Consider the following 16,221-nt stretch of genomic DNA (forward strand, 5'->3'; position numbering starts at 1 on the left):
TTTTTTTTTTTTTTTTTTTTTTTTGTCTGAGGCGCATTAGAATGAAGAATAAAATTGTGGAGGAAATAGTCACCTAACGCCTGGATTGTCTTTCCAAATCCCATGACATCGCAGAGGAAGCCACCGAAGGGTTTGCTAGAGGAATTCTCTCGATCACGCTTCAGAAGTCAGTGTAATGAGTTTTCGAATATGTCCAGGAATAGAGAAATACCATAAAGGCTGTCCCCAAAAGCTTTTGAATGGTCAGCCGACTACTGTAAGCGTCAAGAGAAGAAAGTTGAACCTGGTGATGATAAAGACTTGTCTTTAGTCCTTTGACCTTCCATCCTCCCTTGCTCACTTTTGACCCTATTCGTGAATTTCCTCGATGCTTGTATGACCGCATTCTTGTCAGATTTCGCCTCGTCCTGGTCGGCGGCAGGAATGCTTGCAATCTGTTCAAAGAGAGCTTTCTCGTTATTCTGCTCAGTAAAGCCAGGAATTGGGGGTTTTGAGGTCTCGTGCGCCTCCCGAATTACGTCGGAACTAAACAGGGTCTCCAAATTGAGCTGGTTTGCTTTCGACTTCTTTCTCCCACCAGGTCGGGCTCTTCCTTGCTCGCTGTCACCAATGTTTGTCTTCCGAGGCTGATTGGGGTCTTCCGTGACTTAAGACTACCCTGTACGTACTCGTCGGAGTTCTCCGACCACGTTGAACGGTGGTCGCCTTGTTTGCTCTAGCCACAACTAATTCAAGTCCAACCTTGATGCTATCACGCTTTTCCTGAGCTGATGTTCTGTTTTGCCTTCTTCTCTTGATTGAAGGCTGATTACGGTCATCTGCTTGATTGGGCGTAGAAGAATCATGATTTCCAGACTGGTCGTATCCATTTTCATCACGGGGTCGTTTGTGTGAGGCACTGTCGCCCTCATCCTCCGAACAAAAGAGTTGATTGTCGACGGAACTATTCTCTTGTTGTTCGAGCCGCTTCTGGCTAAGAAGCCTGTTTCGTCGAACGCCTTACTTACGCTTTGCTATTTCGAACCTGATTTTATCTTCCATGGTGGGGTTTCTGATGCTCTTGTATTCTCTTTCCGCCTTTTTAAACCTATACGTGTGAGCTTCATCCATGTGAAATGAAGCAAGCGAGTAACCTACTCTTCAGATCCTTCCTCTTCCAGACCGGCTTCCGCCTCATTCCAATCTATGGACTCGGGGTCCGTAGGTTCCTCGTGCGGGACAATCTGGTTTTCTGGAGAAGACCCCGATGGCCTGGAGATGCCGTTGGTTGCTCGTGCCTGAAGCCGCAGGCGGGCCATGGCCAGTTTCCCTTTTGAATTGGCTTGTGCCCTGCGATCTTCGATCGTCTCCCGTAGTCTGCTGTCGACGCTAAGCAACCTTCCAGCAGCTTGATTGTCTGGCGGCGCCACGGGCTGTCCTTCTCCCTGGCTTCCAACGTTGATAGGCGGAATATCGAGAGCGTTCTCCTGAATTTCTGGCATATTCGTTGGTGTAGAGGCAAGACCAGTGGTGTCCTGTTGACCTGCGTCATCTGTTTCCGTATTAGAAGCTGTAGAAGGCTCTGGTAACAGGCTCTCGTCAGAACGACTGCTCTCATTACCAGCGGCCATGCTGTCACCAGACGTATGCTCTTCCGGAGGTAATGATGGCATGGAAGGATTTTCTTAACCACCCTCTGGGTCCATGGTGTGCGAGGTAGACAGTAAAGAGTTTCCAGTAAACGTGAAACGTAAGTGAGGAAACGAGGAAAAGAGGATGGGTCTGTGTCTTTATAGGACGAAGACCCGTCTGAGTGGAAGTTATCAGAAAGATCGTAAGAAAGAGGAATGGTAGAGTAGGTATGAAGATTGGATGCGAGGAAGGCAAGGATGAGGCAGTAAGAGAACTTCAAATGGAGACCAAGAGATTAGATGAAGGGGGGTAGGAAATACGAAAGTAGGATGGTAAGAAGGACGTAGCTCCTTTAGTACGAATACTAAGGATGTGAGAGGACTCCTGATGGAGACCTGGTGATCAGGTGGATGGAGATGAATATGAAAGTAGGATGGCAGGAGGACAAGGATGGAGTCTCCTTAGCAGAAGGGCGAGGGTAAGACAAGAGATCAGATGAATGAAGGAAAGTAGATGAAGTGGTAGCTCAGAGATCTGTCGAACGAGATGTTCAACATATGTAGTCCAAAGCGAACACTAGACTGCTCCTCCGACGGGAGGACCCCTGATGCACTCAGGAACGGGGTCGACTTCAGGACTCAGTTGTGATCCACTGTAGCCGCTACCTAATACTTTCTGAATCTCCCTTCAGTCCAGCCTGTTGTTACAACAAGACTTTGAGTAAGACAGCACAAGACTGGAAGAGATTAGAGACGAGGATAAAGTTAGATCGGATACCTATGTACGTCGGTATTTAGGTACAGAGAAACTCCATTGGCTTTCAATTCCAACTGCTGGGAGAGATATCTATCTGTTCTGCCTCAACAACTGATTCTCTTTGCTGCCCCTCTACAGCAGCATCTCAGTGACCACCCAAGTGGTCCCATCAGCAGAATGCATGTCTTTTTATCTATTCATTTATGTTATATAAGTCATAAATAAACTATTAAAAAATTCCAAAGCCATTGATATCCAGCTCCTGTTCAAGTGTAGAGTTGGACTATACACATACATAGGGTTTTGCCACCCGACCTACATACAAGCAAAGACACCAACTCGCGTGGTATATACACTGCGTAGAAAAAAATGTCTTTTACATTAGTTTGCTTGTCACATCAGCCTTGCCAGACCAGTGCAACGAACCCGTTTCGTATACCTGCGCCCGGAATTTTCAGCATATTCTGGTTGGTTTTGCTCCAATGTCTCCTTCCTACGGGAGGGTTTCTTAGGATGAATCAATCCGCCACCTGCTAGTACTTTTGTGTAGCAGCGAGTCCTACAACACTCACTGAACATACCGGTACTACAGTTTCGATACCTGAAACTCGCTTAGGACAAGACAAAGTAATAGATTAGATCGAAACTATCCATCCATCCATCGGTTAAGATAGACATGTTGACGATATTACATCGGAGCGTAAGAAACAATCTACCTATTACCCTGGCCCGTCCAGTCTGTTTAAATGAGGGAGAGTCCAGGAGTCCATGCCGGCACCAATTGTCTCTGACCCATTCCCAACGTAGGACTTGAAACAAGCCAGATCACCGTTCTGCCCAAATGTCAAGTTGCAGATCTTCGGTGCGCATAAACAAAACAAAGAAGCAAAGTACAAAATACCATCATCAGAAACAAACAATACAAAACGCCTGGCTCGATTAAGCACACCGTTGAAATGCAACCTTGACATTGGCAGAAGAGAGATCGGCCATATTTCAAACCAGATTGGATCAGGGTTCCTATATGGCTGTTCATTTCATTTCGTTTCATATTCGACCTGAGACAAGTGGCACGTGAAAGCGGCTCCTTTATACAGCATTTACCTAAAATGCCCTGGGCCTACCATCCCACCTCTGCCATCACCACCGTTCGCTTGCCCAAACATCTCAAGCAGGTGCCTCGATGAAGGTGGCGGTCCAGGTGGGCCAGCATTGCCCCCACCAAATTGGCCTTGTCCCGCATGGGGGAGGCCCATCAAAGAGTCGGGAGGATGTGGCATCATTGGGAAAGCAGAAGGAGGGGGCCTATTCATGTTCATATAGCCCTGCGGGGGCATCATGCCTGGTGGTGGACCAAAGCTGGCGGATCCGTTACCAGTGGTACCGCGTGGAAAAGGCTGGCGGTCGTTTGGTGGAGGCATGCTTCCGTGCATAGGCATCGGGCCAGAGAGAAAGTTGGGGTTCATGCCACGCGATGGATTCGGAATTCCCGGTGGAGGCGCAAGAGGGCCCGGGCCGCCACCCTGTTGCGGCGGAAGTTGGTGGCCTGCCCATCCGGGAGGGGGCATCTGTTCGAAACCCGGAGGTCGCTGCAGAACCATGGGAGGCTGGCCAGGCATCCTTCCTCCGGTCGGGGTGTTGGGGCCCTGATTACCCTGTGGAGCATTGGGGAAGGGAACGTCGTCAAAGTAGCCCATCGGAGGACCATTTGTAGGTCTTCGATCAACATCTGGCCTCTGCATATTGGCAATAGCAGGATCATCCAAGAAACTTGGAGTCTTCTGCTGTGGCTTTTGCATTCCCTGAGCTCGAGAAAGCAGATCTGGTACGTTCAGCACGCCTGGAGGTGTCGGACCTGCACTCTGCAGCTGCGGGTTGCCCGGAGGTTGACTCGTTACAGGGGACGACACCTTGACCTGCTGCATCAAGCGGAGCAGATTTTCCCTGTCTCGATTTTGTTGGGCCTGGGCTTCCCCCTGAGCATTCGGGGAAAGCAAAGCCTCCAGACCAGGAGGAGGAGCCTTGTTCCTAGCAGCGTTATCCTGGTACGTCATGTAATCTGGTCGTCCAACTGACTCCCTAGCTGGAGACGACAACGTAGTTTCGGGTCGTGATTGCTCTGCCTGACTAAGGGGTGGCGGGTGAGGCTGTTGCGAGCTGTCGACCTGGGGAGTGGTATTGCGTGATTTCCCTCCTCCAAGCATCTGTAAAATGCGCTGGAAACCTTCCTGGTCAGCATCGGTAGAAACTGGGCGATCAAGCTGAGGTTTGGCAGCAGAGTCCTTGCCGGCTTCAGCAGGAGGACTGAATAATCCTGCAAACCGGGACGATTTTGCTGGCTTCGTAGACACCGGGTCCTTTTTCGTCGTGGAGTCCATCGAGGCAGGTGTGCTTGTGCCTTGGGCAGCTTTGTTATCGCCCAACAATCCAAAGAATTTATCCAGACCGGAATCCATTTGGAAAGGGGTGCTGAGGTTGCTGAACATCTCGCCCTCAGTAGGTCGACTCTCCGGTTTCTGAATATTTCGGGAGGCCTGTTCTGGGGGAGTTTCTTTCTTTACTTCCGCCGCTGGCTGCGCAGAACCAGCTTTCATCCTTTCCTTCCAGCGCTGGAAGTCTTCCTGTGTGTGAGCCGGTCGAGGCTCATCCCGATCTGTTGAATCCAACCACTCGGGGTCTTGTTCAAATCTGGCACCCCGGTTCCAATCACGATCAGCACCGTGCCTGTCCCGGCGCCAATCCTTGCTCCGAACTGAAGGTCTCTCCTCTTCGGTGTCGGGCGCATCCTGTGTGTTATCATCGCGAAACCAGCTTTGTTCATGCCGGCCTCTTCCTTGGCCGTCCCGTCTGGGAGTATAGCGGCCTTCCTTATCCCTGTTTCCTCGGTCATAACTCAAATCCTGTTGGTCCCGGTCTCTATTATTCCATCGGTCCGAATCTCCAGTGCGTCTCGGCCTTCGGTCCTGCTCGTCCTGGTCAAAAGCACGACGGGGTCGTCCATTACCCCAGTCGTCCCGGTCATCACGGCCTCCACGCCTACCATTCGCTGTTCCTAATCTTGTGTCTCGCCTATCAAGATCCTTATCCCCGATTTCCCTGTCCTTGAAGAACTTTTCTCGAAAGTTATAGCGATCGTTCTTGGCGTCATCAGAGTCGTTGGTCTTTGACCGGTCGGTGGAATCGATAGATGATTTCCCAAAAAGACGAGAAGCGGAGGCAAAAGATGTCTTCGGGGGTCCTAGAATAATATCCTCTGTAAGGCAAATTGAAGTGATATTAGTAGACGGCTCATCAACGGGGCTCGGACAAGAGGGATCATGCATACCTGAGTTTGAGCCACGCGACACATGGCGTGTCTCGAACAGGGAGGGTCTTCGATTTGGTGTAGTCTCATTTTGGTTGTTGGTATGGTCTCTTGAGTTGTTGGGTTTTCGTTGCGTTGCTGGATCAGGGATCGGACTAGTGATAGTTATCATGTCAGTCTGAGGTCGCAAGAAGCAGAAGGATATCAAGAAAAACTATATTTCTTACCCCATCCATTGTTCTATCGGCGGTAATTTGTCTGGTTTGGTGACCAGAGGCGATGCACGTAGCCGTAGCAGCTCATCGATCTGGTATCGTCGTGCCATGAGGGAGGGCAGTAGTGTGTGGGTTATCGATAGGAGGAATATTAAGTTCTCATGGCACAAGGGAAGTTCCGGGGCGGCGAAGAATCGTCAAGGGGAGGTGATATCTGACTTCAGGAGCGGGCTTGTAGTAGATGTGCTATATAGAGGGGTGGTTTTTCGGGGGAGCAAGCAGGCGCTTGCCCAGTGGCAAGAGGGCGAGTTCTTTCGAAGGTCTCAATGGGCGGCAACAGCAAATAGCGGTCAAATTTTTCTAAGAGGGGGGTTTCGAAACCGAATCTCCGAATATTCAGTCAGACTCGAGGCGGTAGAGAGAGCAATAGTCGTTAGAGGATGGTACGAGGTGCGAGCGGTCGAGAGGGAGCAGAAGGTTTCGAAGTCCAGCTGTTCTGGCTGGCTGCCGAAAGGGGAAACTTCGCAGGTCGGGCATCGCGCTCCCGTGCGTTTTCTCCGGACAACAGGTGGCTGACCACGACACCTCACCGACGCACTGGAAGGAAGAAGCCCTACTCAGTAACATAGCTTAGATACCTAGCTACATATTACACATTCAGGCCCAGAAAAATATGTTCTTATAATCTAATTAATTTTTTTTGGACTATCTACTCCTACCAACTGTAAATGAAGTCCCGCGACTCCCGCCAGTTGGCTCACGGTCAGTGCGGAGATCGGTAGCAGTCAATATCGACGTCCCTGCCTTGCATAGCCACCACTCCCATAGAAGTAAATGCTATAAAATAAACATTAGACAACTTTTTTTCGCTCTAGAATTGTCTATCCTGATATATGCTCTACAGCCCGTGGCACTGACGCGCCGCTCCATCTATCAACCCGCTCCCGGTCGCAGGAGTCATAGATAGCGCTGGTCAATGCCCGGGTCATGGCATCGCTGTTAGAGTCCATCCCAGCGAGCTGGCTCTCAATCCAGCTGATAGCTCCTGCTCTCGTGATCAAGGTCGAACTTCCTCCGACCTGCGTTGCGCGGAAGATAAGATGTAAAATCTTCTTCCTGGTAGCTTGTCCTAGTGTCGGGGAGTTGTAGAGCGAGAGAACACGCTCGAAGACGTTCGCACGACGGTAGATCTCCATATCCTGCAACTCTGTCAGTTCTGGACCGCAGACGATCTGGGATGAATCTGCCTACATTTGGCGTGCGAAGCCCCTTCACAAACACGTCTAGTAGCCAGTGGATCTCTTCGAAATATCCGTCATCATAGTCGGGCTCGTGCAGCAAGATCTTGTCGATCCAGTATGACGGAATCTTTCCAATCTCCCAGGAGGGAGCTTTCTGGAGGAACAGGTTGATTTTGCCGTACAGTTTGTGCAGTGGGTTCGTCAACACCATCACGGCACTTGCAGCGAACTCTCCAGCGATGAACGGAAGAGGAACCTGGAAGCCTAGTCGGTTCACCGTCTCAAGTAGTTCACCGGACAATATGTAAATAGATCGCCATTCCACATACTTCGAGTCCTAAAATTCCGTCAATATCGAGAAGCTATCGCCAGAATTGAACAGTACTTACCCTAATCTTAGCCATAAAACGAGAGATACCGGCATAGGCCTGTCGTCTGATCTCCTCATGCTCAGAGCATAGATAGAGAATCAAGTCTCCAATACGGCCCTGTTCCACTGCTACCTCCGGTTCCTGCCTCTCCCACTTGTGCAGCGCACTGTGATCTTCGTCTTCTGCAGGCAACCCTCCGAATATCGCGGAGAGGTCTACAGATTTTGCAGCCTTTGATCCAGTCTGCGAGAGTTGACGATCAGAATCGCTACTCTCATCGTAATCGCTCTGCTGGTTTTCCGTGGCATCCTTCAGCGCTTTCTTCAGAAGCGACTTGGGCTTCTTGTGCTCCGTGGATTCAACTAGGTTACTTCGGACGGCCTTCAATGCTTTCTCATCCTCTCCTGCCTGTTTCAAGTCCCCGAGCAGCCGGGCAATCCAAGCCGCAACGGATTCCTCTGTGGCTGCGTCTCCATTTTTGACAACAAATTGCCACTGTTCATTGACGGCGGCAACTATCAGACTAACGTTTCCTGATCCGTCCTTAACGAGAGAATCAGCAAGGTCTTGGTAGTGTACTGGTTTCTTCACTACACGGCAGAGGCAGTTGTCGAAGAATGCCAACTGTGCCGGAAGAGAACCAGAATCAGAAGCCTCCAGGCTTGAGAATAGTGCATCGAATGAAGAGTCCGAGCTTCTCAGGGCAGAATTCTCCACCAGCACAGCCCGCAATAGGCTGCAAATCTGCTGCTGAGAAGACCTATCGGAAGCTTCGACCAAGACCTTCAAAATGGAAGTAAATGCAGAGTATTGCAAAGATGCTGATAATAATATTAGCAAAGTATACGATGGAAATAATGAACCGTCTCTCTTACCAGGCTGTTGCCACCAACGCATCGACGTGGAATGCTGGGCTATCTTCAAAAGATTCTGCAACTGACTGAGCAGCAGCTCAGAATCCTCTGCAGATATTTCAGGCTGCTCCAGTCGCTTCAGAACATCCACCAGAACCAAGGAGACGTCAAAGTTCTCCTCAAAAGCGATCGTAGGCACGACTTCGTAGAACATAGACAGTAATTCTGCAACAGCATCCTGCTGCTGTAGATCCTCCTTGGATGTTCTCCTGAACAGGAGAACAGCATCCTTCATTGCGGGACAGCGACGACAGAATTCAGCGATCAGCTTCGAGGCAGCCTGGTTCCAAAATGGCTGACCAAGCCCGTGGTCAGCGTTGAAGACTTTCAGGACAGCCTGCAGTTTTCGAAAAGCGACAGTCAGAATCCTGACCGCGAACAGCGTGATAACCTCCGCATTCTGGTTCAGGCATCTGGTCAAGATCTTCTGCGTCAGGGGCCGCGGCAGAATATTTTCGATGACGATCGAGACAGGTGGCGGCATCACGGGCACCTTGTCCTTCCAACCGCAATTCTGCGGCACGGGTAGTTTCACGGTGGAGAAGAGGAACGCGGACTCTCCCAGCCATGCCGGTGTGGGCTTCGGATCCGAAGTGAACATGGTCCGTTTGGTGAAGAAGTCCGCGACGAGCTCCGGTGCGGCCCTGAAAATCGCCAGCAGCAACTCGATCTGAAGGGAGTCCGACTCCGGACGCAGCACCTGGACGAGCGATGACAGAATGCCGTTCTTGACGGGCACGCTCTCTCTATACTTGTCCACATAGACGGCAGAGTCGAGTCCGAGTTCGATCGACCCGTCGTCTTCGGTCAAGAGGGTTTCAGGATCGCTTCCCGTAGGATACCAGCCGGTCTCGGGCAGCAACACTCCCAGCTCAGGCGTCGTGCAGACATTCATCAGGAGTTTATGAATCTCACTTGCAACAGAGATATTATCTGGGTTTGGCTCCTCAGATTCTCTGTCGTATCCATAGAGCGTCACCAGTCTTTCCAGGTTCCACCGGTTGAAGAATCTAGTCTTGGACTTCCGAGAGAGGGAAGTGTCATTGACGATATCTTTCTCAATCGCCCTTATGATATCAATGACAATGTCGCGGGAATCTTTCCTGACGTGTTCGAGGAACGCTCTGATGACCTTGTGCTGATCGATGATATCGCTCTTGGCAGATACGTTCTGGAACCGAAGGTTCGCGAGAACGTACCGCTGGGCATTCCGCCTGAGGGTCGACTTGCGAGACTCATCGAAAGCCTCCTCGGTCTGCGCCTTGTTGGGTGTGAGAAAGATCTCAACCCGCTTGAACGTGATATCGCGTTTCGAGTAGGCCAGTCGTGCCACCGCCCCACCATCGAAACTCACAATCTCAGTCAGAAGACGGATGCAGGGGGATATGAGATGCTCTTTGGCCTTGGGGGAAGTCAAGCCCCGATTCAGGAGCCTTAGCTGGTCTTTCTGCAGCAGGAATTTGCACAGCGCCAAGCCAAACTCCCGGAAATCCAGCTGACTGGAGATGGTCTTGATAAAGAGGGCCAGCACAGCCGGAATCGTGATAAGCAAAGCTTCATGATTATTGCTCTCAGCAAAACTCCAGGTTTGGATGAGATCCGGGAAGCAGATTGTCTCATCTTCATTGAGTTTGGAAGATTGCGAGTCGCAATAAGCTTTCAGGATCCGGAGCTTCTTGGCCTTTTCATTCTCCTTCTCTGCCTGGCTGATGGATGTAAGAAACTCCTTGAACTTGTTTATACCTACTACAGTTAGTTCAAAAAATTTTTCTTTCAGTTTTTTAATTTGCTCGAGGGCTTCTCGAGCCTCTCGAGGCATCACGTACCCTGCTTGGCCTCGAAAGTTCCGCTCTGTTGAAAAACAAGCAGATCTCGCAACTGCACATGGGAGGTGATATTATCACCACTCTCAACCACAGAGGACAAGCGTCCGTCCGTGTCAAGCTTCCTCCTCTTCGCTCGAGAAGACTGACCGTCGAAATGCGACATGTCGGGCGTTTGCTGTTGTTGCGCTTTCGATAAAGATTCAAAGAGCTGGAGGGATGTTCCCTATCAGATTTTTGCGGCTCCTGATTGGCCACAGTAGGGGCACGCCAGAAGCACTGGGTGTTACAAAGAACATATGACGAAGGCGGTGACCTCGAAGGAGCTAGTTCAGGATACTCGAGATTTCTTAACTCTGTTTTAGGGGGGAAAGCTTTGACACAAACGGAAAAAAAATCTTTTCTGTTATTCTTTTCTCGAACTAAAAGAATAGGGTGACCCTATCAAGGATCGGGATATTGTACTAGGTCCCGCCCGGGATCGAACCGGGATTAGCGGAACAGTGGCTCCGAAGCAAGTCAGAATCCGCTGTGATAGCCATTACACTACGGAACCCGTTTGTGGTGGGGACTGATCGCGCAGAACTAAATAACCTAGTACCCCCGTTTAATCATCAACTTGCGGATTAACTGAGCAAGTAAAAAACTGAGCAAGTAAAAAACTGAGCAAGTAAAAAACTGAGCAAGTAAAAAACTGAGCAAGTAAAAAACTGAGCAAGTAAAAAGGTCGTACCTCCATATGTTCTTTTAATCTAATATTGACGACAGTAATTCGCCACTTAAGAGGTTTCCCTAAGCTCGACCGTGCATTTGTGCGTAGTTGGGTAGAATCAATATCCTCCCTGCTTCCCACTACATGGCTCACGCCTTTCCGGCCGTTGCCATTCACACACTTCAAGTATATCAAAAAGGGAACTTACTATTTGTCGCAAAGTGGAATACACAGGCAGTCACAAACAAAAAATGCGGGAAACTGTACACGTCGAGTGTGGGGAGACACAGTCCTAATATCACAGGCAAGAGTCCTTCATGAGTTGCCCGAGGTACCATGACATTCAACTTAAGTAGGCAGTGCCGTACAGACTCGCTACGAGCGTCCAATGATCATATCGCATACCTCATATTTCGATCACTGGTCCATTTTAAGAATCCTTATCTAAATGCTTCAACCCCAAAATCATGAGAACCAACTGCTGCGATTTCAGCAGCCATGGAGTTGCAGATCTATGTACACCGCATATCAAATCACAAATTAAACCTTATACGATACAGAGAAACGCCCCGTAATAAAAATATAGCTGTCCCGTCCACACGTGAATAAGTCAAAAATAGCTGATGCGCCCCAAAGGAATAACAGGACGCGTTGCTGGAGTCCGTCACCGAAAGGGCCTTGACCCAGACATATTCTGTACAGGTGCCCATGCGAAGGAGAAACACGATGGCTAAAATCAACCCCAGGTTCCACCACCGCCACCTCTGCCCTGTCGTCTTTGGGCAGAGAGTCGCCAGTCGTCTTCTCCCTGGAAGCGGTTGTGGAGTGGCTGGATGCGTTCTGCCTTCTTGCGCTTGGAGAGCCGATCCGTTGGTGCCACCTTGAAGAAGGTCGGGGCCGCTTCGACAAGCCACTGAGAAAGTAGTTAGTATTAGAGCGTTCCGATAACATAAACGGGTTGAAAAAAGTGAACATACCTTTGGTTCAATAGCCGTCGTACAGTGCATGTATTCCTTCGTTGTCAGAACCAAAGTGTGGTAAATGACATGCTCTGCGGACTTTCCGAACAACGCCGAACTGGGGTGCATATAGACAGGCGTGCCTTCGATGAGCGTCTTATATCCTTCCTGAGGATCTTTACGGGCCGCATTTCTGAAAAATCCGGTACAGAGCGCCTGCCGAACCTTGGTGGTGTTCCTTCCACAAGAGACGATTCGGTGGTGATACCGTTCCATGATGTTGACGAGCTGCTGTCGAATATCCTGGGCGCGACGCATCTGTCGGGCCTGGATGAAGTTCTCATAGCACCAAGGGTTGCTGAACCTTGAATTCTTCCATCCATTGTAGACGTTAAGCAAAGTCAGATGGTCACCGTGCGGATCATGGAATTTCGCCTTCTTCTGGTCTGCCTGTTGCTGCTTCTCTTTCGGACGATAGAAGACAGACTGAACACAAAGCATGGCGACGATGCTGAGCATCTCTTCAGAGCATCCCATTTCTACCGAAGCTAGGAGGACCTTGGCGAGGGCAGGCTCCATGGGGAAGTCGGCCATCTTCCGACCGAGCCGAGTCAGAAGTCCCTCATCGTCGAGAGCGGACAGCGCATACAGCTCCTCAAGAGCTGTAAGCATGGTATTCGTAGGCGGGGGATCCATGAAGTCGAAGTGAAGGAGATCATTGATTCCCATAGCCTTGAGCATGAGGATAGTATGCGCCAAGTTTTGACGCTGGATTTCAGGGATGGTCGTTGGTAACATCTCAGACTGGTAGGCTGCTTCAGTGTACAGCCGGAAACACTTCCCTGGACCGGTTCGTCCAGCACGTCCAGCACGCTGCTTCGCCTGGGCCTGCGAGATCGGCGTGACCACAAGGGAGTCCATACCAAGCTTGGGGTCGTAGGCGTTCTGCTTGACGAAACCAGGGTCAATAACATAGTAGATGTTGTCGATCGTAATAGATGTTTCTGCGATGTTCGTAGCAATGACGACCTTTCTGCCGCCTGGCGGTGCTGGCTCGAAGATCCTGCTCTGCATCTCCGAAGGCAAAGCAGAGTAGACGGGCAGGATGACAAGTTCAGGAACGTTAGGACCCAAAGCCTTCTTCCGCTCATATAGAATCTCGCATGCGGTATCAATTTCTTCCTGGCCAGTCAAGAAAAGAAGGATATCACCTGCAGGTTCTGTAAGGTGGATCTGCATGACAGTAAGCAGCGCCGCATCGAGGTAGTCCGATTCCGGCTCCTTCGAGTACATAATCTCGACAGGGAACGTTCTGCCAGGTATCGAGAAAATCGGGCACTGGTTGAAATACTCTGAAAACTTATCAGCATCCAGAGTAGCGGAGGTTACAATGAGCCTAAGGTCTGGCCTCCGCTTGATGGTCTTTTTCAACAGACCGAAAAGCACATCGGTCGCGATGGTCCGCTCGTGAGCTTCATCAAGCATGATCACGGAATACTTTTTCAAATCCGGATCAAGGAGAATCTCTCGTTGAAGCATTCCATCAGTCATATACTTGATCTTGGTCTCAGGACTGGTGCAGTCCTCAAACCGGATCGTGTATCCAACCTCCGCACCTAGTCGGCAGCCAACCTCTTCAGCGACACGCTTTGCGACTGACATGGCAGCCACACGACGTGGCTGGGTGCATCCGATGATACCATTGTTTGCAAATCCATCTTCGGCGAGATACTGTGTCAACTGCGTCGTCTTTCCTGAACCCGTATCTCCAACCACAATCAACAGCTGATGCTCTCGCACAGCATCAATCAGTTGCTTGCGGAATTTGAAGACAGGCAGGCTTTCACGCTGTTGCTTGATAGTCATATCGGTCCTCTTGCCGTATGACTGGTTCTTGGGCTGAGTGGCTCTCTTCCATTCGGGTATGGAGTCATCCGGCTTCGTAAGTTGAGCAGCCCGAAGATCTGCCGCAAACTTCCTCTGCTCTGGGGCAACCATAGGATCTTGCCATTGTGCGTTGAGATCAATTTCAGCAGCCCGTTCAGCAGCCTTGTCTTGGGCTTCCTGCTGTCTTAGCTCTCTTCTTTCCTTCGCCAGATTCGTGCCTGCCATAGCAGCACGATTAAGTGACCCATCGGGTGCTTTGACGACCCTGATAGGGGAGAGCTCCAGAGACTGCTTGGTCTGCCCAGCAAGGAAGGGAGGCTCCTCGTCTCGGACCTCGATGTCGATATCTTCTTCCTGCTCAAAGTCGCCCTCCCCGGTGAGAGTAGCATGGTACTCCTCATCGATGTCTGGATAATCAGCGGCAGAAACGGCACCAGAGGCGATCAGTTGCTTGATTTCCCATCTCTCCGGAGAAGTCAAGCGTTTCCTATTCTTCATCGGCTTGTCGTCCGCATCTTCAATAACTGGAACCTCCGAACTCAAGTTTCCATATCTGTCTCTAGCACTAGCCCCGTCAAGGCGCTCCATGTTGGCACCGGAGGCAATGCGACGCTGGGGCACGAGATCGCGACCGGTGACCTGGTCAACTTCCTTCATCGACAGTCCTATCCGGGAACCCTGTATGCTGATGACTTTGACCTTGACGGGCTGGCCTCGCGAGACCAGGTCCGACGGATGGTTCACCCGCGCGCCTTCTTGCATAGCAGAAACGTGGACCAGACCGTCCACCTTGCCTCGGACGCCCAGAAGGTTGACAAAAGCACCAAAGTCCTTCACGCCCGTAACACGCCCATCGTAGACCTTGTACAGCACCGGCTCGTCATCCAGCTCCGGAGTTGGAGGTCGTCGGAAGTAGTCCTCGTCTTCGTCACGATTCCGTCGTCTCCGGCGCTCGCTGTGGCCGTTGCTGTAGTAGTCGTCATCCCGAGACTTATGCTTGGCCATTGATCTTCCAAACTCATCGACATCGTCCCTGCGTCTGTCGTACCGGCCCCTGCTCCGCGACCTGGAGCGTGACCGGTACTTGTCCCTGCGCCTCCCATTGTATTCGTCGTAGTCCGGACTCCTGCTCCGTTTCCTGCTGCTCCTCTCACCGTTTGCTCCATTCCTTTCTTCCCGAGCTTTTCCTGCCAGACCCTCCAGCATTGCGAATGTATCATCCATCGCGCCGGCTCTTGCATCCTCCTCATCGGCAGGGTTCTTTGGTGGCGCGGCGTCTTCGTCGTCCCACGTGGGTTCCTTGTCCGGCATCGTAAGGCCCTTGAAGATGCGCGCCTTCTTCTCGAGAGCATCCAACGCATCCATGTCGCTGTTCTTCTCCGTCGAATCATTCGCCACGGTCTGCTTCGTCTTGTGCTTGGGATGCATGGTCAGGACCAGACGGTCGATACTCTCCATCAGACTCTGGGGGAAATCGGCCCCCATGGCCTCGAGGGTGCTCTTGAACTCGGCGAACGAGCTGCATTTCAGGTGCTGGTCGATCACGAACTCGGCCAGCGTCTTGTCGTTGATACCAAGGTGGTTCTGGAGCTCGCTCGTCACGCGAGAGACGAGCGAAAAGAGCTCCAGGGACCGAAGGTCATCCATGGCTGGGACCTGGAGACAGTGAGAAAAGCAACCGATGCAGAGTTCGAGCCGGAAGAGCGTGCGGAACACCCTCTTGTCGACGGGCAGCTTCCCTTGTATGTCCGGCGCGCTCTCCGGGGCGGAAGCTCCTGTGGCGGAAAATCGTTGTGGCGGTTCCCGAACGGGTTAAGCGCCCTCCGCCGCGAAGTCGCCCGTCTTGATAATACGATAAGATCTATGGATGATAAGTGTCAAGAACTCGAGAAATATGTGATGCTAGTCGCGTGAGTCACATCTGAAATTCGGGTATCTGGAGCTGGCACGTCGAGTCATATACGCCTCTCCAAAATTGTCTACGTATGGACAAGTAGTTCAATAGCTTGATATTGTAACACATCACCTTCATATTACTCTAGAGGGCCCCCGTCCAAATTCTGATACATGATGGACCGTAAAGAATAAGGGAATCCATCACAGCCCAGGTCACTGCCATCGTAAATCGTTTGCTCTTCTGGGAATAGACACCTATCCGCCCTACATCTTGTAGTACAGCACATGCATGTAAAAGGACCACCAGATAAGACCTCTTTTTCAAGCCGAATACCATGGACCAAACGCCAGTTCTTTGCAAAACCTCCGAAATTGAAGTATGGTACACACAGATGGGATGAAGTGCGTATCACACACCATAACACCAACCAGATTTTTTTTTACACGAGTTTTGTCCGGAGAAAGGGGATAGTCCATAGTGTACAAGAGGGGAAAACATCATTCCAGACGAAAACATAGAACACTCATGACA

The 16,221-nt window shown here is 50.8% G+C and overlaps 4 protein-coding genes and 1 non-coding gene across 5 annotated transcripts; all 5 read right to left on the bottom strand.

Annotated features, from left to right (window-relative positions):
* Positions 1-167: 167 nt before the first annotated feature.
* VTN00DRAFT_9942 (uncharacterized protein) lies at positions 168-1,652 on the bottom strand (the record flags this gene model as incomplete). Its single annotated transcript, XM_069436953.1, has 5 exons — positions 168-232; positions 341-592; positions 669-943; positions 1,004-1,087; positions 1,138-1,652. 5 exons carry the CDS (start codon positions 1,650-1,652, stop codon positions 168-170), a joined length of 1,191 nt encoding a protein of 396 aa, XP_069284541.1.
* A 1,815-nt stretch (positions 1,653-3,467) lies between these two features.
* Positions 3,468-5,996, bottom strand: VTN00DRAFT_9943 (uncharacterized protein; the record flags this gene model as incomplete). Its single annotated transcript, XM_069436954.1, has 3 exons — positions 3,468-5,620; positions 5,693-5,826; positions 5,899-5,996. The coding sequence occupies 3 exons, from the start codon at positions 5,994-5,996 to the stop codon at positions 3,468-3,470; spliced, it is 2,385 nt and encodes a 794-aa protein (XP_069284542.1).
* Positions 5,997-6,767: 771 nt separating this feature from the next.
* VTN00DRAFT_9944 (uncharacterized protein) lies at positions 6,768-10,401 on the bottom strand (the record flags this gene model as incomplete). Its single annotated transcript, XM_069436955.1, has 5 exons — positions 6,768-7,085; positions 7,138-7,464; positions 7,517-8,319; positions 8,374-10,155; positions 10,239-10,401. 5 exons carry the CDS (start codon positions 10,399-10,401, stop codon positions 6,768-6,770), a joined length of 3,393 nt encoding a protein of 1,130 aa, XP_069284543.1.
* A 300-nt stretch (positions 10,402-10,701) lies between these two features.
* Positions 10,702-10,791, bottom strand: VTN00DRAFT_t187. Its single transcript has one exon. It is a non-coding gene; the product is annotated as a tRNA-Gln (tRNA).
* Positions 10,792-11,683: 892 nt separating this feature from the next.
* VTN00DRAFT_9945 (uncharacterized protein) lies at positions 11,684-15,440 on the bottom strand (the record flags this gene model as incomplete). Its single annotated transcript, XM_069436956.1, has 2 exons — positions 11,684-11,860; positions 11,925-15,440. 2 exons carry the CDS (start codon positions 15,438-15,440, stop codon positions 11,684-11,686), a joined length of 3,693 nt encoding a protein of 1,230 aa, XP_069284544.1.
* Positions 15,441-16,221: the final 781 nt, after the last annotated feature.

Source organism: Thermoascus crustaceus (genome assembly GCF_041956765.1).
Source record: "Thermoascus crustaceus strain CBS 181.67 unplaced genomic scaffold VTN00scaffold_8, whole genome shotgun sequence".
NCBI classification, from domain to species: Eukaryota; Fungi; Ascomycota; class Eurotiomycetes; order Eurotiales; family Thermoascaceae; genus Thermoascus; species Thermoascus crustaceus.